At 43.5% G+C, this 24,524-nt stretch overlaps 1 protein-coding gene across 1 annotated transcript in view; it reads left to right on the forward strand.

Moving 5' to 3' along the window:
- The first annotated feature begins 459 nt into the window (after positions 1 to 459).
- The window catches only part of PACS1 (phosphofurin acidic cluster sorting protein 1), a 152,787-nt gene continuing 128,722 nt past the window's right edge, over positions 460 to 24,524 (forward strand). Inside the window, exon 1 of the mRNA XM_082477041.1 lies at positions 460 to 1,042. Coding sequence (XP_082333167.1) covers positions 696 to 1,042 — 347 coding nt within the window. The 5' untranslated portion in view covers positions 460 to 695. The remainder of the gene's footprint in view (positions 1,043 to 24,524) is intronic.

Genomic DNA, 24,524 nt, shown 5'->3' on the forward strand with positions numbered 1-24,524 from the left:
CGCTGGTCGTGACGGCGAAGAAGCCCCGGAGCCGCAGTGGGGGGGGGGGGGGCAGGGCGGCGGTCGGAAAGCGGGCTTGGGTGGGCAGTGGGTTGGGCCTCTGGTCCACAGACCCGAGAGGGCCGAGGCGCGCTCCAGCGATAGCCCCCTCCGGTCCGGGGCCGCGCCCCGGAAAAGCGAGGTTTCCGCTGGCTCGGCTGCCGCCGCCGCCGCCGCCGCCGTGGAAAGGACGACGCGGGACAGGAGGGGAGTCAGCAGGCTGCCGCCGGGCCGCAAACTTGAGAAGATCTGGCCGAGGGCGCCAACCGCTGACCCCTCCCCTGAAGAGCGAGGGGCGCGCACGCCCACAGGCCCGCCCGGGGCGCGAGCGCGAGCGCAGCCCCGGCCCCGCCCCTCGGCGCTGGGTGGGGCGGGCGCGGGCCAGGCCTCCCCGCCCCCTCCCCGGACACGCCCACCCAGTGCTTTGGCGGCGCGAGCCGCAACTGGCAGCGGCGGGCGAGCGCGAGGACCGCGCGGCGCGAGGCCCCGCGCGTGCGTGCAGTCTCTCGCTCGCGCGCTCTGGCGGGCGGGCTGAGCAGACGAGTCGAGCCCCCGCCGCAGCCGCCGCCGCCGCCGCCGCCGCCGGAGAAGCCTGTGCGTCCGCTCGGCGTCGCCTGATTCCCGTAACCCCCCGCCTCCCTACTCCCGGCCGGACCATGGCGGAACGTGGAGGGGCGGGCGGTGGTCCCGGAGGCGCCGGGGGCGGCAGTGGCCAGCGGGGCTCTGGGGTCGCCCAGTCTCCGCCGCAGCAGCCACCGCCGCAGCAGCTGCCGCAGCAGCCGACGCCCCCCAAGCTGGCCCAGGCCACCTCGTCGTCCTCGTCCACCTCGGCGGCGGCCGCCTCCTCCTCGTCCTCGTCCACCTCCACCTCCATGGCCGTCGCGGTGGCCTCGGGCTCTGCGACTCCCGGCGGCCCGGGGCCAGGCCGCACCCCCGCCCCCGTGCAGATGAACCTGTACGCCACCTGGGAGGTGGACCGGAGCTCGTCCAGCTGCGTGCCCAGGTGAGCGGCGGGTGGGGGGGACCGGGCCCGCGGGGGTCGCCCAGCCGGGTCTGTGACAGGCCCCCGCCTTCCCATTCCTCCCCGTCCCATCGCCCAAGGGGGCACTCCGACCCTAGATTCCCTTTGGCTGCTTTGCCGCCCGGCCTGGCTCCTGCCTGGCCGCCCGGGACTCCTCCCGAGGGGACCCCGCCCTCTCCTGGCATCCCCACCTTCTGTCTGGGGCCGGGGCCACCCTCTTCCCCTCGCTGAGCTGGGCCTTCTGGACTCTCAGCCCTGGGCCTTCTCTTGTTGATCTGACCGAATCCGGCCTTCCTGTCAGTTTCCCCGTGAAAGTCACAGACTCTTTTCCCGGCCTTGCCAGCTCCCGTGGGCTGTACATATGTTACATAGATGTGGTATGGATCTCTTTAGACATTATTATTTCCCAGTATACTCGGCATGTGTCAAACTCGGTTGTCACCTTCTGCCAGGTAAAGCCCGTATAGTAACCCTTGGCGCTTCTAGTTTGTCTTCAACACACATGTTCATTTGTACTCCAAATACACACATTCTGTCCCGGCCTCTACGTCTTGTAAAAGTCCTATTTAATGTGTCTTCAAGTGTATTTTTCATCCTCTCCTCCCTCCCCAACCCCCAGTAACTGGTCACAACTTCTAGCCCTGCAGGGCTACATAAAATTACTGCCTGTTTCTAAATTCAATCCATTCCTCTGTCTGTTGGAACCATCTGGGGACTTTCCTTCCATTGGTAAAATATACCTGAGTTTGGGATATTTTCTGTTTCTGTATTGGCAAGGCAGTCTTTCTCAAACTCTTTGGGGAGAGTGTGCAACATCCTACAGTTTACCCCTTGAATAGACACTGTGAAGCTGGTTTCACCCAGGAAGCCCAGAGAAGTGCCTGGAGGTGGTCTTTTTTGTCACCTGTAAACTGAGTTGATTCTGTTGTCTTGGAGTCTGGCTGGCTCCTTACTCTGTCAGCCCTGTCTTGGGCAGATGGACGTGTAAGTGGGGTTGGGGAGCATTGTCTGGTTACATCTTCAACTCTTTATTTTTCTCCATGCCTCCCCCTTTATTTTGAATTGTTTCATGCATGCAAAATTATATATGTCCTAGAAAGGATTGTAAATAAAAATGACAAGAAGTACATCTCTGTACTTGACTCAGCTTGAGAAAGAGCATTACAATTGTGTTGAAGCCCTCGGGGTGCCACTTCCTGACCACATCCCCTTCTTCCCCCTACAAAGGTAAACATTATTCTGAATTGTGTGTCTATCATTTCCCTGTCTTATAAAATTAGTTTTACTGACATATGTGCATCTCTAAGCTATGTTTTTTAGTTGTGGATGTTTTTGGAAGTTTATATAAATGCTATCATACTGTATGTGTTCTGTGGCCTATTTGTGTGTGTGTGTGTGTTTAAACTCAACATTAAGTTCATGAGAATTAGTGTTGTATGGTGGCTCTAAATATTTTCACTAATGGGTAGAATTTCATTGTATGAATATATCATAAAACTCCTTTTGATGAACATTTGGGTTGTTTCCTGTTTGTTAATACAAACAGTAATGCTGTAAATATTTTTGTCCAGGACTCTTGGTGCTCCTTGCAAAAGTTTCTTTTAGGATGTCTTTACACGTAAGGGTGGAATTGCTGTTTGAGGGATATACGTCTGGAACATTTTTAGGTAATGCTGAATTGTTTTCCATTAGCCCCCCTCTACTCTTCGTGTCCCTTGTGTTTCAGCATTCACTTCACTGATTTATACTTTCTTTTTTCTCTGTCCTTTCTTCAGGGTAATCAGGAGCCACCTTAGTTTAGTTAGGTTTGGCCTGTACCCTAACACGCACCAGACGCAACTGGGAGTTTAGTATGTGGTGGTTTTCCTCTCATGGTCCTAAGCAGGCCTGCCGTTCTCTTTCTGTACAGGCCCATCTATAGTTGAAATAGTCTCATCTCCTTCTTTCAAACATAAAAGCACTGGGTCCTTTCCTCCATGGGTCCAGTGTTAGTAATGCGTGCTTGCCTGTTCTTCCGTCACATCCATCACTGTTTGACTGGTGACATTTGGACAGCTGCCTTCTCTAGCTTGTTAGATCCGGAAGGCGCGAGCCTACTGGCAAGAAGCTGCTGTGCAACCGAGGGGGATAAATAAAATCACTGATGGCTGTTGATTTCCAGTCTGTCCCTATTGGTCACTGAAAGGTCCACACAATTAATTATTAGCCAAAGAAACAGCCAGGCATACTGATCAAATCAGTCATTGTTATGTTGACTTGGTGTGAGAGCCTTAGACTGTCTTGTTGTTTTCACCTGCAGGGAGCATGCAGTTCTGTCATGTCTACCAACCAATCTTTGGGATTGTCAGCTGTCCTGCTCTGACTTTTTTTTTTTAACCGGCACCCTTGTGCCTCCCAGCTCTTTGTGGAACACTTGTGCTCTTTGGAGCAGGCTGTTTTATCTGCAGGATGGAAAATAACACCCTGTGGGGAGAAAATGGCCTGCTATTGGCCCTCCCAGTGATTAGAGTCATCCAGTTAATTTGAGGTCTCCTTGGTATGCTTGTTCACGTTGTTTGGAATGTATTGGCAGCGAGCACTCTGTATACAGCACGCTGAGTATCGTCTAGGATTAACATTCTTGTCTTGTGTAACTCAAATGAGACACAAATGTATGATTTATATGCACTTGAGAAATGCAGGCATGATCGTATGATCTAAGGTTGGATATGTATAAAATGCCCTGGGATTCAGGCTTGTGAAATTGTCATCCTCTTCCCAGTGCAGAGAAACGAGTTGAAAAGTCGAGTGTTAGGAAGGTCATGCTCCTTTTCTTGATCCCTGTAGAAATATAATTTACTTTCGGGAAAAAAAAAAACAAACTTTCTCCTTTATTAGATGTTTAAATAAAGTTGTTGTTTCTCAGGTATGTACTCTGCTCTGACTTAACAGCTACTCAATTCTCTCAGAATCCACAGTATTTTTTTTTTTTACTTTTTATGAATGAAGAGCATACCTATAGTTGGCTTTAAAATAACGAAATTGTTCTTTTCATTGCCATTTTTACCAGCATTTTTTTAAAATAAAAAGATGGTTTTTGTCCTGATAGTAGATTTTTATTCTCACAAGGAATTTCAAAATTGTAACTGAAATATAATTTAACTGAAATATAGTTGACATACAATATTATGTTGGTTTAATTTGCATTTGATTTGACATTTGCATACATTATGAAATGATCACCACGATAAGTCTAGTAACCATCTGTCCCCACACCAACTTATTACAGTATTATTGACCATATTCCTTATGCTGTACATTACATCCCTATGGCTTAAAATAAAAAGATCAATACACGTCCATGATTAGAAATTCAAGCAGTACAGAAAGATGGAAATGGTAAAGGAAAGCCCTGTGTCTCTTCTCACTCCCCAGAGGTAATCATTGTGAAATACAGTTGGCTGTTGAGATTCTGTCACCAGCAGGTAGGTCTGTTACAGTTCCATTATGAAATTCACGGCTTTGGAAGTTGACGCTGTTTTCCCTCCACACTAAGGAGTGCTCCCTTGTCTGTGGTCCAGAGTGTGGACGGTGGTGTGGCGCTGTCGTAGGCACCAGGTGGCAAGACGCTTGATGTTAAAGGAAGGGTTCTAGAGTCTCATTGACCCCTTCTCTTTGGTCTTTGTATGGTGACATTTCCCTTGATGTTCTTTTCTCTTTCTGAGTTGCTTAAGTAGGAGAGACTGAAAAATTATTCAATTTCCTAAGTGTACAAAATTTCCTCAGGGGTGTAAAACTGACTATCAGGAGACAAAATGTGCTCTGCTGTATCACCCACTAACTGTATCACATTTGTCTTTGAGTACAGAGCACATTTGCATATCCTTATCTCTGTGTGTGCTTAGGGAAGGAGTTCAGTGGTTATCAGTCACATTTCTCCTTTAGACCACATTTGGAAAAAAAAAAAAAAAAGGGAGGTGGCCATGGCCAAGTTTGTGTGACTGTCCTGCAATAGAAGTGTTAATTTCATGAAGGCACTTGAGGCCAGTTACCCCTCTAACCCTGAAAGCACTGGGCAAGCCAGGATGTATTGCTGTATGTGCTTCCTGTGTGCTAGGGCAAACTCTCCCACACCTCAGCATTTTCATCCATTGATTGGGAATACTTTTACTTACTATCCATTCAAAGATGTGGGTGAAATAAATATAAAATAGGACCTATAGATCCACAGGAGAAAGTACTTCTTAAATGATAGATATAAAGTAAATGTAATTGATCAAATAAGAGAGAGCTGTTGAACTTTCTTTTATTTCCCTAGCGTTAAAAGTCTTGGAAGCTTATTTGTATCTTAGAAGATTTGAATTTCACATTGTGAGTGTTGTAATAGAATATGCTCTCTATCGGAGTAATATAATCCACCGTCCCTGTGGAAGCTCAGATTCCTTAAGTCAGAAAGAGAATGACTTTCACAGAGTCTGTCTTACATGTATTGATTTACAGATCTTTTGGACACATTAGTGGTTATGTGATTTCCTTTTAAGCTAGATTTCCAATTTCTTAGCTGAGCCAATAAGCTGCCACTGTTATTACGGTTGGTGCCGGCTCTGTGTGCACCAGGGAGGTGCAAGCCAGAAAGTGTTTGGGCTGTGTCTTTTCACTGCTTCACCCCAGGAGGCTTGTCCTGTTTTGGCCCGGACCTGAAGGCTCCGTGGGTCCTCTGAAATTTGGAGTCGGCTTGGCTTGGACCTGTGGTGTCACATTCTGGGAGTACTTTGGGAACCCAGGGAAGCTGTGGGAATGATTGCAAGAGTTGGTCTTTTTCCAGTGTGAGTTCGGAGTGGTATTAAGGGCTCTTGAGAAAAGACAGAGTTTGAAGTTGGCCTTAAAATGTCTTTCAGAGCCCACTGGGCTGGAATTGAGCAAGGCGGTTTGGTTCTAGCTTGGCGAGCCCTGACGCAGTCCTCCCTTCTCCAGGCCTAATGAAAGGAATAACCAGCATAACTTCAGAGGGCTTTAGGGAACCAATGTGTGTGCCTGGGCACCAACTCTGGAGTCATTCACAGGGCAGTTATCTGATTAGAAAGCCTGCTGGACCTGCTTTCCCTTTTACGTTATTACAAACCAGAGAATAGCTGTAGTCACAGCTTAGGGAGCCACTTAGGCAGACACGTGCCTGGCCTCTACCTTGGGTAGCGCAGTAGAGAAGGCCAGTAAAAGATGATGTATTGTTGCTGAGCTTCTATATCTTCTAGAAAACAGTTACTTAAAACATTTTGTTTGACATTCAATTATGTCTTAAGATCATAGGCTATTTCATCTTTAAAGCTGTGCTGTTCAATACAGTAGCCACTAGCCACATGTGGCTGTTTAAATATTAATTAAAATTGAATGAAATTTATAATTCTCTTCCTTAGTTGCACTGGCCACATTTCATTTCACACCAGTCACATGTGGCTGGTGGCTGCCATATTGGACAGGGCAGATCTAGAACATTTCCAGGACCACAGAAAGTTATGTTAGATAACACTGTCTTAGAGAGAATATTGCCTAAGTATGGGCATTTCTGGTATTAATATTTATGACTTCTCCTTATTTGTTTAATTAGACTGAGTACTCAGTCTGTCCTCTTCCAAGTTATTTTAAAATGTCCCCTTTCTTCGCTATTCCAAGGGCCCATTAGTTTTCTTTTGTTAGTTTTCCCCCTTTAAGTGTTGTTACCTTCTAGTCTGCTCACTTCCTCCTGGAGGGAATTAGCTTCCTGGTGCTTCCCTGTCATATGTTTCTCACAATTTTAGGTCTTAGTCAATATCTACAGAGAAAACTGTCTGGAGGCGTTCACTCCAAAATGGTTTTGGATGGTAGGATTATGTGTGATACTAATTTTTGTCCTTGTGTATTTTTTGGTGATTTCCAGACTTTCTATAACAGACATGTATTACAGAAAAGACCAGTAAATGTTGTTTTAAAAATATATATTTAGGGACTTCCCTGGTGGCGCAGTGGTTAAGACTCCACCCTCCCAACGCAGGGAGCCTGGGTTCAATCCCAGGTCAGGGAACTAGATCTCACATACATCCCACCTGCTGCAACTAAGACCCAGTGCAACCAAATAAATGAGTAAATATTAAAATAAAAAAGTATATATATATATATATATATATATATATATATATATATATTTAAAGATGCATATCAACTCTTCTCGGTTGTATACGTACCTCAAAGGAGGAAACCTTACAAATTTTATATCGCAATAAAGATGTAAAAAATAGGATTTATTGACTGGATGACGACATTGGGGGGAGCTGAGGTTTCACTCCACTCACCTTCCTTTCTTGGTTCTAGAGTTGCTTGTTCATCTTTATTGATAGCAAAAATGGTGACTGGAGAATGCTCTAGCCTGCTGCCCACCTCGTGGTGTGTGGATGGTGAGGAACAGGTGAGGAGGGGGCGTTGATAGAGGCACATTAGTTATTTGATGTCCGTGTAGCTTCTTTTATTTTATTTTTATTTTTTGTTTTTGGCCACACCGTGCGGCATGCGGGATCTTAGTTCCCTGACCAGGAATCGAACCTGCGCCCCCTGCATTGGGTGCGCTGAGTCTTAACCACTGGACCGCCAGGAAAGTCCCATGTAGCTTCTTTCAGATTGTAAAGTTTTTAAATACATTAAGGGTCAGAATATCTGAGTTTAGTTCTAGCTTCACTAATTTTTCTGACCCCGAGTACTGTTCTTCCTCTTTTCTCCTTGGAAGTAATGATCCTCCACGACTCCCAGATGAACCTGTGTTTCATTCATCCTTTCAGCACTTTCAGTTCTGTAAACAGAGGCACTAGGTAATATCCAGAGCCTATTTTGGCAAAAAAATTTTTTAGAACTGTGACAGACCTCTTAGCAGTTACACTGTGAGTGGTTTACCCCGTATGTTTTTTTAGTGACCTGGTGCAGGTATAGGTAGGCGTGAAAGGAGTGATGTTTTAAAACTTGGTTCCTATTACAGCACCTGCTCCTGTCTTCTTAGTCTGCAGACTCCTCCGAATGGCAGTCTGCCTCTCAGAGCAGTATTCTGAGCAAGACTCCCCCCAGGTAACAGTTTGGATGTGGTAAGCGGAATGTTAATTGTCCCTGAGGAAATTTAGTCTGGTTATTGTGCTTAGATGTAGGAAGGTGTTTTTTCTTTACAGTTTTTCTCCAAGACTGTGTGTGTGTGTGTGTGTGTGTGTGTGTGTGTGTGTGTGTGTGTGTGTGTGTGTGTGTGTGTGTCTGGCTTTGAGCTTCCTTTTGTTCCTTTTTTTATAAACGAGACAGAGATTCTTTGTAGTGTTTTTTTTGTTTCTGTTTTTTTAACAGAAAAGGCTTAGGACATCAGTTGTCATTTATTTGGTTCCTCCACCCGGACCTTTTCCTGTCTGTTGTTTAGAAACACCAAATGCCTTCAGGGGTTAGATAGTAGCTTTTTCCTCCCATGTCTGTGATTTACGGTGCCTGGAAAGCACATCGCACTCCCTCATGTGTAATTCTACCCATCCTCTGCGACCCTGATCGCCTCCCAGAAGGTAACCACTAGTAGCAGTTCAGAGTGATATGTTAAAATGAAAATCAGATCATGTCACTCCCCTGTTCATAATCTTCCCAATTCATTCATTTAGCAAATGCTTGTAGACCAGCCGGCATGTGCCACAAACAAAATCCTTGATCTCATAAAGTATACATTCTGTTGGGTGAAGATAAGAGACCCTATGAAATAACTTTTCATCACACTTAGAGTAAAACCCTTTTTATGACTTCGGAGATACTTTGTGGTGGGACTCTTCCCGTGGCTTCCACCTCATTGCTACCATTCTCCCCATGCTCACCTGGCTCTGGGCAAGCTGGGTCTGGGCACGGTCACCCTGCCTTTGGGCTTTTGCACTTGCTGTTCCCTCTACCCGGAATGCTGTGTCCCCAGATCATCGTGTGGCTGGCTCCTGGGTATCATTCAGGTCTCAGCTGACCTGCTGCCTTGGAAATCTTCTCTCACCTGCCCATTCCATTCTGGGAGTTTATAAATCTTCTTCACACCAGTTACCATCATCTGAAATAATCCTGTTCATTACTTTACATAGTAGTTACTTTATAGGTGCTTAATGGATACATTTGTCAATGAACAGTGCCTGTTTATTTGTAAAGTTTATTGAATGAAAATCTATCCTACACAATTCTTTCATACAACAAATATTTTTTGAGTATTTCTATATGCCAAATACTGCTCCAGGTGCTGGGGAACCAGCAGCTGGTTGACGAAGTCCATTCTCTCCTAGAGCGAACATTCTTGTGGAGGGAGACAGATAAAAAACACGTAATTAGGTCTATAGTGAATAGTCAGGTGGTGAGTAGTGCCATGGTGAAAAACAAAGCGCAGTGGGGACTTGAGAGGGTTGGGTAGTGTGGTCAGAGAAGGCCTCTGGTGAGGTGCTGTTCGGGCTGATGCCTGGGTGAGGTGAACCAGACTGCTGAGCGTCTGCTGTGTGCACAGCACCTCCGCAGGAAGGGAAGTCAAGGCCCAGGGAGGTGAAGGCAGTTCTGCAGGGCTCCCCAGTTTAGAAGTAGGTGGAGGGCTTCCCTGGTGGCGAAGTGGTTAAGAATCCGCCTGCCAATGCAGGGGACACGGGTTTGAGCCCTGGTCTGGGAAGATCCCACGTGCCATGGAGCAGCTAAGCCCGTGCGCCACAACTACTGAGCCTGCGCTCTAGAGCCCGCGAGCCACAACTACTGAGCCCACGTGCCACAACTACTGAAACCCGTGCGCCTAGAGCCCGTGCTTTGCAACAAGAGAAGCCACCGCAATGAGAAGCCCGCGCACTGCAACGAAGAGTAGCCCCTGCTCGCTGCAACTAGAGAAAGCCTGTGCACAGCAATGAAGACCCAACGCAGCCAAAAATAAAATTAATTAATTAATTAAAAACAAACAAACTTGGTGTCCCCTGAGCTCTGTCTGGTTCTCATGGTTGACAAATAATATTTAATGCTTTATACTTTGTAATGTTGGGATTACAGAATGCTGCTTTATTACCAAATTATAGACAGTGCGAGGCTTCGTACCACAGTGGCTACAGGTGTCAGTTCTGGAACCAGTTAGCCAGGATTTTAATCCTGACTCTATTGTTTACTGTTTGAGTGACTTGGGCAAATTACTTAACCTCTCTAATGCTTAATTTTTCTCATCTTGTAAAATGGGCATAATAATTGCCCCTACTGTTCATTTATTATGAGGATTAAATGAGATTAATACACGTTAAGTGCTTATGTGGCACATAGAAAACACTTAAAAATGTTACTATTACTCTTGCTGTCTTTACTGCCAGCCTAGCTTCTCTGTCTCTCCCCCACACCCCTCGAAAAACTGCTTTCTGTCTAGAATCAGGGCAACTTTGTTTATATTCTGATTTCCTCAGGGGGACCATTACAAGGTCTTGGGTTCACTTTGGCCACAGATCCTGCCAAACCCCAAGCTTAATAGACTAGAAAGTCAAAGGAAAATATTTTGGTTCTCTGAAGCAGTGGCTGGGTCGGGATCCTGTTTCTACATCCTGCCAGCTTATATGAACGGAAGAGATGGTTCAGGCCCGGCCTGCAAACCACAACTTTGTTTTGAGCCAACTTGACTTGACAGCTTCCCTATTCTACCTGCTGACTTCTTTAGCTCTGCTTTGGCAGCCAGAAGAACAACTAAACCGGTTTACAGCTAGCCATTTATCACCAGTAAAAGCTGAGCGACTCCTAGGAAAATCAGGATTTAAACGGAGTTGATCTTTTTTCTCTTTTCTCCTTAAGCTTTCCTTTTTATGTCTCAAACTATAGAAAAACTGTATTCTACTTTTGTAGGAGGACCTGATAATACATTTAAGGCCTATTGTGAAACATTTGGATCTTTGTATACATGTCAGTTTTCTCCTTTAATAAGCACCAAGACTTTTTATCTTCCCATTTTGGTTAGAAACCCGCAAATATATTTATGTGTTTCTGGGTCTTCCTTGAGAATATATAAATAAAACACCGATTTACCTCTTCTCAAGTGTGGATGGTCGTGATGAATGGGACCCTCATGGCGAACATCAGGGCTTGAAATGAAGAGTGTGGACTGGTACGTGGTGCGTAACTGTCTTTAAAGTCATATGTTTGCTTTTTTAGTTCTGTTTTTGTCTTCTTTTCTCCCTGTTGCTATCAACATGCCTTCTTTCTGCTTTGTTGCTTCTAATATTCCATGAGCTGAAGAATCATATAGTCAAATATGTTAAGAAGGAATGGGCTCTGAATATGAGGCTAAGAGTAATGGGCAGTGTAATCTGAGAGCATGAGATCCACAGCAGGGCTGTTTTGCTCACCTCTTGGTCCAGTTTGTGCTCTAGAGGTAGGCTTGCTGGTGAGTTGAGGGTGAGGGTTTAATCTTCTATTACTATTATGGATTAGTAAGTAAAGCCCTATATCTCGTGCTTAGTTAAATCTATTTTGATTACCTCTGGGCAAGTTACTTTTTCTTCTGATTTTTTTTTACAAGTGGGGATACCTTTTTTGGCCTTGTTGATTTGTTATGCAGAGAAACAAAATATTTGTAAAATGTTTGAGCATCTGTATTCATAGAAATCATTACCTTAACATCTTTGGGTAATGGCAATGAAACTATGAATATGATGGTATGGTATTTGTAGGCCTGATTTACATTAGTCATCATTTACATTGTCTCTGCAAGTAGGTTTTTGTTTCGCACTTTCAGGTCATATCCAATAGAATGTGGCAGCGTAATCTACCCTAAGTCTGTTGTTTAATAAAATTGTCTCCTCAAAATTAAAATATGTGGAAAGTAGACTACAGCATTCGGTCATCCACACCATGCACTGTTTTTGCTGTGGATGGAAATGAATAAGCAACTCTGGAAACCAGCGTCCTCTGGGAACATAAAAGCTCTGTGGCTATTAATGGATTTAATTGTATTTCCACTCTGCCACCAAGATGTGCAATAAATTGTTTATGCCCTTATCTTTAATGGGGAGAATTGTTCATTAACTGCATATGATATCATTATCCCTTTGTTTTTATTACTTGTAGATAATCCCCTCTATCTTTCCTTTTTTTTAAAAAAAACTTATGAAAAGGAGCAGCTAAAATGTTATTAAACATTGCCCATTAATCTTTTTGGTTGACTTTTCTCTCCATGGAGGAAAAGGGAAGTGTCATCTCACTGGGGAAACAAATGCTTGGGTTGGAAATGGGACATGATCTGAACTAAGATTTGGCGTAGGATTAGTTTGGTGTGCTTTGGACTTAGGCCAGCGATGTGTTTGCGTATGTTCCAGGAGGGCCTCGTTCTCAGGCAGCCTCACTGATAAACGAGTGCCACGTCTCCGTGTGCTGAGGCGTCGTCTGATTGGAGTCCATTTAAGAGAACGTTGTATAGAACGTTTGTGATGCTGGCTGTATTTGGGTTTGGGTTTTGTTTTGTTTTGCTTTGTTTTGTTTGATGCTCATTCAGGTATTTCCTCCTATTCTTATAATATATCTGGAGGAAAAAAGTCAGCAAGTTGCTATCATCTCTTTAAAACCATGTGCCAAAAATGCTTTGGCTCTAGAATCTGGTTTCTTATTTGGCTTTACCTCACCATGTGGGTCTGCATAAGTCTCTGTGTGTCCTCCTCTTCCTAATAGTAACTTCATTTAGTTGGCAGGTACTCACCGCGCAGCAACCGTATGCCTAGTCACCATTTTAGACACCGAGGAGAGAGTGCGTAATAAAACAGGCAAAATCAAGCTCTCCTGGAGGTTACCTTCTAGGGGCAGAGGGGGCAGCAGACAATAAACAAATGAGTGAGCAAATGGTAGGGTATGTCAGATGGGGACAATTAAAGCAGGAAAGGGGTACACGTGAGGCAGAGAGTGTTACTGTTTTAGAAAAGGTAGTTTAGAAGACGCCAGAGAAGGTGAGTGATCGTGTGGCGCACACACTTAGGCAAGTCATTAGTGGGAACAGTAAGTACTAGCAGGTTCCAGGAACATCCAGGAGGCCAGTGGACCGGGGCCGAGTGGACATGGTGGGGAGTAGTGGGAGAGAAAGTCAGAGAAGTGAAGGGACCCGATCTCGTAGGCCAGTGTAGGACTCTGGCTTTGACCTTCAGTGAGATGAGGAAGCCATTGGGGATTTCGAGCCAGAGAAGAGGCATGGTAATGACTTACATATTAAAATAACCACTGGCCCCTGTGTGTAGCATAGCCCATAGAGAAGGGCAAGGGTGAAAGCAGGGAGTCCAGTTAGGAGTATGAAGATGATGTACTGGGAGCTGATGTTGCCTTCGGCCAGGGTGGTAGAGAAGATGAGAAGTCATCAGAGTCGGGTATAGTCTTTTCAAGCCTAGAGGATTTGCTTATGGGTTACATTTGCGATATGACAAAAGAAAAGGATTCAGGGACGACTTCAAGATTTCATTTAACCTCCTTGTGTCAGTTTTCTGTTTTTCACTAAAAAAATGATAGTGATTGTCATCCCTTTATCATAAGTGACATTATATGAGAATGAGATCTGTGTAACAGAACTCTTCAGAGCTCTTGAGGAAGGTTGTTTGTTTCTATTTTTGCCATTTGTGATTAACTGGGAATAAATTTCCTTGGGGATTTACTGGGCGATGGAATAATGCACAGGTTGGCAAGTGATTGTGTTAAAAATCTAGATAAATTCTTTTTTTTATGCTGTAGGCCATGGTGAAGGTGTTGGAGCAGCAGAGTCTCAACGTCCCTAATTATTCTGCTGTCATATTTGCTTGGTCTGATAGCTCCTCTGTGATCCTTACCTATTTGATGGCTTTTGGTGAGGGAGCTCTGTTGCAGGGGCCGTTAACAGCCATAGCACCTACCCTTTGTCACTAACCCAGTGGAACTGAAAAATGAAAAACATCTGTTTTTTTTTTTAAATGACTGGTTTGCTACAGCAGACAGCCTGTCTGTGCTGCCTAGGAGCTGCTCTATAAGGAGGAATCCTGCTGCAGAATGATCTAATTTGTGTAATCTTGAAGGTGGAGCTATTTTTGAAAGAGAACAGAAAAATAATGGAACCCTTTGCTTGTGAATGCCAAGCTGGATCTTACCGACTTAAAAGGAAAAGGGCTCAGTTAGATCTTGTAGTTTGAACTCTAGTTTCCCTCTTGTCCTGCTCACCAGGTCTAGGTAGAATTTATAATAGATATATTTAGGTAATTGCTCTTGAAAATGGTAGCTGGGTTTTTCTTTTCCTTTTATCAAAAACATTTTAGATAAATATATTACTTGTGATTTGGATCATGTGAGTAGCATAGAAGAGCAGTTACCAAATTCAAGAATTAGAGTTCTCTTTACAGTTATTTGATAGACTGATTCTCAAAACTATCAGATTTTATGGCCCCTTTTCTATTGTGAAACGAAATTCCCGGATAATCAGATTTACCAGCATGTCTACAATGTCTTAACTGCAATATAAAGGAAAAATAAAAGGAAAGCTGTTTGTAATACAGTATGTATTTCTATATGTAAATTCTCAGAAGACGTGTGTAAGTGTTCACAGCACATTAGAAACCGTAGCTGTCAGGTGCTTGCAGGTACACATCGCCTTATCTCCGTGGATGTGGCTCCCATAAATAGAGACTGATACAGGTGTGCTGCGTGGGTGCCTCATGATATGTGGCAGTGCCATCGGTGATACAGTTTTCTAAAATGGTGGATAAATCTTCATCAAATTCTACGCAGAACAAAATATAGTCTTTTCTCTGTTTACTGTAGTTACATTAGTTACATTCCTGGAAAATCCAGTGTATATTGATTGGTGAAAAAATCAATTAAGTTTCTATATAAAATCTATTTAAATCTAGGCTTAGAACATTATAAGCTGCTTTTTATTTACATACGTTTGTGTCTGGCAAGACCAAGGCAAATTTATTAGGAAGCTAATGAAACTTAAGTTTCAAGGTCCTTTTTTTTTTTATAGTAATCTTTTATTTATTTATTTATTTATTTATTTATTTTTATATTTATTTTTGGCTGTGTTGGGTCTTCGTTTCTGTGCGAGGGCCTTCTCCAGTTGTGGCAAGCGGGGGCCAGTCTTCATCGCGGTGCACGGGCCTCTCACTATCGCGGCCTCTCTTGTTGCGGAGCACAGGCTCCAGACCAGCAGGTTCAGCAGTTGTGGCTCACGGACCTAGTCGCTCCGCGGCATGTGGGATCCTCCCAGACCAGGGCTCGAACCCGTGTCCCCTGCATTAGCAGGCAGATTCTCAACCACTGCGCCACCAGGGAAGCCCCTCAAGGTCCTTTATTTGCCTTAAATTCAAGGCAAATTTATTATGAAGCTAATGAAACTTAAGTTTCAGGCTACTTCCGTGGCCCTATACCTAATTTTGTTTTGAAAAAACTTTATTCAAAAAGTATAATATATAGTACTTAGAAAAGGACACATATAATAAGTACAATTGATGACTTTTTACAAACTGAACAAAACTAGCATCCATATCAGGAAACAACACATTACCAACACCCCAAAACATTACCTTGTCTGCTTCTAATCACTGCCTCTGCCCCCACCAAAGATGACTAGCATCCGAACGTGTAAGAGCGTAAGTTAGCTCTGCCTGCTTTGGTACTTCATACCGTGTATACTCTTGTGTCTGACTTCTTTTGCTCAACATGATGTTTGTGTGAATCAGCCACGTTGTTGCATATGGTTGCAGCTCATATATTCTTGCTGCTGTACGGTATTCCATGTGCGCATGTATCACAAGTTATTTAATCACTGGGCTGGTGGTGGTCATATGGGAGATTTCCGATATTGTGAAGAGGGCTGCCGTGGACATTCTCACCCGTCTGTCGGAGGTCATAAGCACTCTCGTACAGTTCATTTCGTTTCTCTTGAGAGGACGGCCAGGAGTGCAATTGCTGGGTTGTGTGAGAGTTCCACTTGGGTCAGATCGCTACCGTCAGTTGGGATTGTCTTTTGCGTTTCAGTTATTCTGAGTGGAGGTAAAATGGCTGCTCCAGTGGTGTTAATCTGCATTTCCCTCATGATGTTGGGAACCTTTTCATAAGCTTACCAGCCATCCGGTATCCTCTTTTATGAATCGTCTGTTCAGGTAGTTTTTCTATTGGGTTGTCTGTTTTCATTGAATTGTAGGAGTTCTTTTTCTTACAAATATCTTCTCATACTCTGTGGGCTTCCTTTTTACTCTTTCAGTGGTGTTGTTTGTTGAACACAAATTCTTAATCTTAAATCTGTCCCATTTATCCATTTCCCCACTTTATGTTTAGTGTCTTTTATGTCCTGTTTAAGAAATCTTAGTCCATTCAAGATTATGAAGAGGTTCTCTAATATTTTCTTCTCAAGCTGTATTATTTTTCTTTTACATTTAGATCTGTAGTCCATCTGGAATTGATATTTGTGTGTGGAATGTAGGGTTCAGATACATTCCCCCACAGGGATCTTCCATTACCCCTGTACCATTTACTTAAAAGATCATCTTTTTTGATGGAAATAAATGTTCTGTGTTTTGATTGTGATGGTGCTTACGCCATTTGTCAAAACGCATAAAACTGTACTCTCAAAATAGGTGAATTTTATTGTATATACATTAGACTAAAATTGAAAATAAAACAGAACAAAACTAAAAAAAAAAAAAAGATCATCTTTTTCCACTGCTCTGCACGTCACCTTGATTGTAAATCACGTGACATTTTACATGTGGGTCTATTTATAGACTTTCTGTCTGTACTGTTGGTCAGGTTGTCCGTGCTTGTACCAGTGTTCCCCCTGTCTCTACTCCTTTATCTTTATAATAGTCCTATTACCTGGTGGTGTAAGTCTTCAACATTGTGCTTTCATGATTGCCTTGACTTGTCTTTGCTCTTTCATTTCCTTAAAAATTTTAGAATCAATTTTTCAATTTCCGTAAAAGTTTTTTGAGAATTTTATTAGGATTGCATTGACTCTGTGGATTAATATGGAGAGAACTGAAATCTTTAAAGTATCGGGTCTTTCAGTCCATGGCTGTGTTATGTCCCTCCATTTATTTAGATCTTCTTTCACTGATTTTGCACTTTTAGCATAGAAGTATTGTAAATCTTTCTTTAGATGTATTCTTATATATTTGATATTTTAAAATCCTAGACCTAATTTTGTAACTGTAATTTTGTATGCTTCTCCAATAGAGGACCCTCCAGCTTGTAAAAGCTTTAGGCCCTACAAGACCTGGTTCTGCCCCTGGTCAGAACGTTTCCACTTACGTGAATGTTGGAAATTGTGCAGGAAGCTAGTCATTTCTTAATTGTGCGGGACTCAAAGGAATTGTGGGTTGTAGGAGATGTGGCTTTCTTGTTTTTTCCCCCACTGAATGTCAGTGAAGTCTCTAGTCACGGTGACAATCCAGAAAGCCCCCTGGAGGCGTTAGCACCACCATTATATTCCAGTTATGATAGTCCATGATGTAAGTGTGCTTGAGTATCTTCCAGTGTGTTTGGCTTTTTGTTTGTTTTAGGAAGAGACCTAAAGTAAGCCAGCAATTTCAAATGTTGTCATCCCTAATCTAGACCTTAAAAACTAGCAAATGATTAATCTTCACAGACTTCTGTGTGCACAGGTAGACTGGTAGAGTGGATTGAACACTGGCCTTGGAGCCAGAAGAGTTAAATCCTTCTTTGAACAAAAACTGTGATTTGGGGTTGGTTACCTTTTGAGCCTCCATCTCATCAGAATGGAAAGAAATAAAAAAGACTGTCCAGCTGACTACCCAGGGTTGTTGGGAAGAACAGATGAAATAATTTATAGATGCCGTCTAAGTCTTAGAGTACTATAGAAAAGCCATTGAGTCGGTCTATGAGTTTGCTAACTGTTCAGTTTTTGCTGGGGCTGTAGGCATAATTACCAAGACGAAGTCTCCTAAACGGTATGGATCTGCCCAGTCTGGGGTTCTTTGAGTTTGGTCACTTTAGAGATAACTTATTCATGGAAAGTGGTGTCTGCTTTTTAAAAGCTGTGTGTTTATAGGAAGGCAACAAGAGCACTACTCTGTTGGGATTCCTATGTCTTAATTCAAATTCTGGTTTTCAACATGAAAGTAGGCAAACCACTCACTTTCCATTTCCTTCGTCATCTGACTGCTTAGAAATGCGTTGAGGATTCCGGTAAAATTTAAGCAAATTTTATGTTCCTCAGTGAAAGTTTCCATGTGAATATAGGTGTTACATTATTATAATTAAATTCTCATTAATATTAATTCACTATAACCCTGGCCTTCCAGCCAGTGGATTGAGAAATCCCTGGCCTCTTACTGGATGAAAAGGTGATAAGATTTTGGAATGTAAATTGTGAGAGAGGAAGGATACTGTCTCTGCAGTTTTAATATGGAATATACTTAATACTCGTATGATACTGAATTACAATGTGATCTCCTCACCCCCTCCCATAACTAAGTCTCCGTAGTTAATGTTACCTCTGGAATGCCCCTTCTCGTACAGACTGATGCTCGTTTTAACTGCCTTTTGGTTTCATTTGAAGTTTCAACATTTGATTATTTTCCAACCTGGTTTTATTTTTTTTACTAGTCCACTTCCCCTTAATAGTTTTCTTCCCCTTGTTGTATTTATTTCTAGTCACAGTTGTACATATATTTTAAAGAGTCAAGTAGTTCTACAAGGCTTCTTTCAAAAACAATCTTTGGATAGTATCTGGTCAATTCCAAATGTGGAAGATTGTTTGGCTTTTTCACCATCACCTCATTCTCCCAATAAAATTGTAATTTTGGTTATATTATTATTCAGGACTTTTATTATTATGACCGTAGAAAGGCAAGTCACTGTTGAGCCATGTAGCCAACTATGATTTTCCTTTCCTGGCCAATTTTTAGTTTTTCGAAGCATTCATAATCATCTTTTTAGTTTTGTTTGATTAATAGCTAATGTTAACTGAATGCATAATATGTACTAGGTGCTGCTCTAATTGCTGTCCACGTGTTAATTCATTTAATTATCAGATAGGTGGAGGTGTGCAAAGGGGTTAGGTAACTTGCTGAAGAAAGCGGCATTGCCAGAGTTCGGACCCTGGCAGTCTGACCTCAGGATCTATGCTCTTAACTACTGTGCTACACTTTTTTCATTGTCTATTAATATGCACTTAAACATTTTTTTAATTGAGGTAAAATTTGAATGCAGTGAAATGCACAGATCTTGGGGTTACAGTTGGATGAGTTTTAACAAACATATACATTCATGTAACCAACACCTTAATCAAGAATGTTTTTGTCGGGCTTCCCTGGTGGTGCGGTGGTTGAGAGTCCGCCTGCCAATGCAGGGGACACGGGTTTGAGCCCTGGTCTGGGAAGATCCCACATGCCGCGGAGCAACTGGGCCCGTGAGCCACAACTACTGAGCCTGCGCGTCTGGAGCCTGTGCTCCGCAACAAGAGAGGCCGCGATAGTGAGAGGCCCGCGCACCGCGATGAAGAGTGGCCCCCGCTTGCCACAACTAGAGAAAGCCCTCGCACAGAAACGAAGACCCAGCACAGCCGAAAATAAATAAATAAATAAATAAATAAAATGTTTTTGTCACTTCCAGTCATTCCCCACCTGTCATAGGCAGTTACCCTTCTGGTTTATATGGTCATAGATTATGTTTGTCTGTTCTTGAGCCTCATATAAATGGAATCATATATATTCTTGTGTTGACCTTCTTTTGCCAGATTCATCCATGTTGTGTGCGTTAGTGGTTCATTCTTTTTTATTGCCAACAAATACTACAATTTGTTTATCTATTCTCCTGCTGATGGACATACGGGTTGTGTACAGTTTTGGGCTTTTCTTTATAAGGCTGCTATGAATGCTCTTGTACAAGCCTTTTGTGGACTTACATTTTCGTTTCTTTGGGGGTAAATATGTAGGATTGGAATGGTAGGACTTAGTGTAGGTTTATGCTTAACCTTATTTTTTATACTATTTATTTATTTATTTAATTTATTTTTATTTTTGGCTGCGGCAGTTCTTAGTTGCGGCGTGCGGAATCTTCGTTGAGGCACGTGGGATCTTTTCTCGTTGCGGCGCGCGGGCTTCTCTCTAGTTGTGGCGTGCGGGTTTTCTCTTCTCTAGTTGTGGCGCACAGGCTCCAGGGCGCGTGGTCTCTGTAGTTTGTGGCACGAGGGCTTAGTCGCCCCGCGGGCAGGTGGGATCTTATTTCCCTGACCAGGGATCAAACCCGCGTCCCCGCATTGCAAGGCGGATTCTTTACCACTGGACCACCAGGAAGTCTCTATGCTTAACTTTATAAGGGGGTTGTGTCAGTTTACATTCTCACTTCCTGTGGCAGATTCTAAGGTGGCCCCCATGATCCCTGTCCCCTCGTATTTACGCTTTAGTGTAATCCCCTCCCTTTGAGCGTGGGCGGGACCTGTGACTTGCTCCTTCCTAACAGAAAATGGCAGAGGTGATGGGATGTACGTGATTATGTTGCATCAGACTGTAGTGCCCACCCTGTGAGGAGACTCTCTCCCGTGCTGGCTTTGGAGAAACAAGTTACCATGCCGTGAGCTGCCTATGGAGAGGGCCGTGTGGCAGGGAGCTGGGGCGGCTTCAAGTCCACAGCCAGCAGGAAACGTGGCCCTCGGTGCAGTAGCCCACGAAGAACTGAATGCTGCCAACAAGAAGGTGAGCTTGGACACGGATCCTACCCAACTCAAGCCGCACGTGAGACCACAGCCCCAGCCGACACCTTAATGGGAACCTTGTGGAGGACCCAGCCCAGCCACGCCAGGGCTTCTAACCCACTTAAACTGGGAGATGATTAACATGTGTTCTTGTAAGCTGCTAAGTTTGTGGTAATATTGTTGTGCAGCAGTAGATAACTAATACCAGCAGTATACAAAAGCTCCTGTTGCTCCACATTTCCACCAACATTTAATTTTGTCAGTCTTTTAATTTTAGCTATGTGAATGTGTATGAAACGTTCGCTCCTTGTGCTTTTACTTTGCATTTCCCTAATTACTAATGACGTTGAATACCTGCTCATTGGCCATTTGGATATCTTCCTTTGTGAAGTATCTATTCAAGTCCTGCCTGTTTTATAAATTGGTATGTTTGTCTTTTAATAATTTATTTGTAGCAGTTCTTTATATATTACAGATAAGTCCTTTCAGATGTATGTGTGTGCATGTGACTGTGTGTGCGTGTGTGTGTGTGTGTGTGTGTCTATGTGTCTCTGATATATATTATTTTCTTCCAGTCTGTGACTGGGAGGAACTCCCACATCCCTCTCACCTCACCCATGTTCCCAAACTTTTTACATTTTTCCACATTTATTCTACTATGCTAGCTTTCTCTAAATTAGTTTTTCTGAGCCATTTGAGACCAAGTTATGTACATGATGCCCTACCACCCCCAAATATTCCCCCGAATCAAGTGCGCTTCTAAATAACTAGTACACACCCTCTAAGTCAGGTAATTAGCATTGATAAAACCCTTTTCTCCAGTCCGTAGACCCCAATCACATTTGCCAGCTGCCCCGCAATACCTCCTTTTGGTTTTGCTCCAGGATCCCACCAAGGAGCATGCATTGGATTTAGTTGTCATGTCTTTTCTTTTTTCTTTTTTAATATTTTATTTATTTATTTGGTTGCTCCGGGTCTTAGTTGTGGCAGGCGGGCTCCTTAGTTGCAGCTCGCTGGCTCCTTAGTTGTGGCATGCGAACTCTTAGTTGCGGCATGCATGTGGGATCTAGTTCCCTGACCAGCGATTGAACCCAGACCCCCTGCATTAGGAGCGCGGAGTCTTACCCACTGCGCCACCAGGGAAGTCCCCTGTCGTGTCTTTTCGTGTCCTCCAACCTGGGATAACCTCTTAGTCTTTTCCTGTCATTCATGTCCTCAGCTCGTTGTATGTTCAGTAGGATGATCTGCAAGCTGAATCTATTAATATTTCCTTGTGACCAGGTTGTGATTTCTTGCCAAAAATATCACAGAAATGATGCTGTGATAGTCTCAGTACATCACATCAAGGAACACATGGTGTTAACCAGTCCCATTACCGGTGATGTTCACCTTGATCATCTGGTCATGTTGGTGTCTGCGACGTATCTCTACTTTTCTGCAGTGTAAAGTCATTGCTTTTCTTTTTGTAACTGATGAGTATTTTGTGTGGAGACAGTTTGAGATTATGCCAATATTCTGTTCCTCATCACACTTCGAACTTACCAGCATTCGTGTCTTCCCTAAATCAGCAAGCACTATGTGTTTGCCAAATGGTGATTTTTTTTTTGTTTCCATTATTCCTTCTACATTTATAAATTGTTCTATTGTAAAGATGAGCCTTTATCATCTCCTTCCTCTCTTCCTCCCTCGCTCCTTTTCTTCCTTTCAGTATGGACTTACGGATTTATGATTTATTCATTGTGTTGTAATTTACTAGCGTTATTTATTTTGATGCTCAAAGTACTCCAGATTTGGTCAGTGAGAGCTCTTCCAAGCTGTTTCCCTTTTATATGTTCTTTGCATTCTTTGAACACTTCTAATTTTCTAGAACAAGATGTTCCAGGCTTATCTTGTGTTTTCTTTACCCTGGCCCTGGAATCAGCCATTTCTCTAAAGAGTCCTGGTTCTTCTAGTGGAGGATGGTATTTAGAAGCCAAGATTGGAGGTGTGTTGTGCTCATTGTTACAGGATGTCATTACTTCTAGGTGCTCTCAGAAAACAGAGCCTGGGGCTTCCCTGGTGACGCAGTGGTTAAGAATCCGCCTGCCAATGCAGGGGACATGGGTTAGAGCCCTGGTCTGGGAAGATCCCACGTGCCGTGGAGCAACTAAGCCCATGCACCACAACCACTGAGCCTGCACTGTAGAGCCCGTGAGCCACAACTACTGAGCCCGCGTGCTAAACTACTGAAGCCCGCGTGCCTAGAGCCCGTGCTCTGCAACAAGAGAAACCACTGCAACGAGAAGCCCGCGTACCGCACCAAAGAGTAGCCCCTGCTCATCGCAACTAGAGAAAGCCCGCGTGCAGCAACAAAGACCCAATGCAGCCAAAAATAAATAAATAAATAAAATAAATTTATTAAAAAAGAAAACAGAGCCTGGAAATGTAAGTATGTATCTACAGCACATATCCCCCACCCCCCGCCAGAAACACACACACACTCTCTATTTCTGTAGAGAAACCATGTTTTTTTTTAAACTGTAGAAGACCCAGGAGTTCAATCTAACACCTTCATTTCCAATATAATACCTCAAGGTTCTCTCCAGCCCTACCCTTTTCCATGTTTGTGAGTACCTTTTCCAATTTCAAAAATATACCAAAGTAGAGAAAATGTGTAATGAATCCCTGTGACCTCATCACCCAGCTTCATTATCAGCTGGTTGTTTCATCTGTATCCCTACCTCCTACCCCGACTTTCACTCCCAGATAATTGAAGCAAATCCCAGATGTCGTAGGATTTCTTCTATAACAATTTCAACATATATCTCTAAGAGGTAAGGACACGTTTTAAAAGTATATAACAGCAGTACCTTTATCCCTCCTAAAATAATTTACGTTTTAAGAGTATATAACAGTGATACCTTTTTCCCGCCTAAAATAATTCAGTCCTTAATATTAACTACTTACAGTCAGTTGAGCTGGACTTCACAGAGAGAAGATTTAATAGTGGGAGGAAGAGAATTCAGGTTGAGGGAACAGTATGTGTAAAAGCAGGGAAATGTGGGTAAGTGACAGGGGTTACAAGTCTGGTTTAGGGCTGCGGCAGTGGAAGTGGAAAGGGAATGGCAGATATGAGTCATTGTGGAGGAAAAGTCAATGGAATTGTCGCATTGCAGACAGCAGGTGTCTCTTCCCTCTGTTTCTGGTTAGCAGTGTTTGAGTGGTCGTTTCGAGCCGTATAGAACAGGGTCAGCAGACCGAGTCCTACTGTCAGCCAGTGTTTGTAAGTAAAGTTTTCGGGCACACAGCCACATCCATTTGTGCACACATTGTCTACAGCTGCTCTCGCCCTGCAGAAGCAGAGGTGAGTGATTGCAACAGACACCCCATGACCTGTGAAGCCCCAGATATCTACTGTCTAGCCCTTTATAGAAAAAGTTTGCTGACTCCTGATCCAGAGGAAACTGGGTCCTGGGTTTAGTGCTGTCAGAAGGCTGTGTTGAATGTACTGGTGAGGAGCAGCCGTGTTTGTGATGTATAGGAGTGAGAAGGCTGGGAGTTTGCTTTGTTCTGTCTTGATCATTCACTCTGTAGCCTGAGAAAGCAAGTTTCTCTAAGAATTTCTCTGCCTGTTTGCCTGTTATTTATTGTCTTTCTCTCCCACTAGTCAGGGATTTTTGCATATTTTGTTCACTACTCTATCCCCAGCGCCTGGATTAGCGCCAGACACTTAGCAGGCACTCAGTAAACAATTATTGAATAAACAAGTCAATGCATTAGTGTTTCTGCTCCTCTTCTGCATTAGACACATTTGGAGCTTCTTGGGGGATA

The sequence above is a fragment of the Balaenoptera physalus genome (assembly GCF_965194825.1).
Source record: "Balaenoptera physalus genome assembly, chromosome: 10".
Taxonomy (NCBI): Eukaryota; Metazoa; Chordata; class Mammalia; order Artiodactyla; family Balaenopteridae; genus Balaenoptera; species Balaenoptera physalus.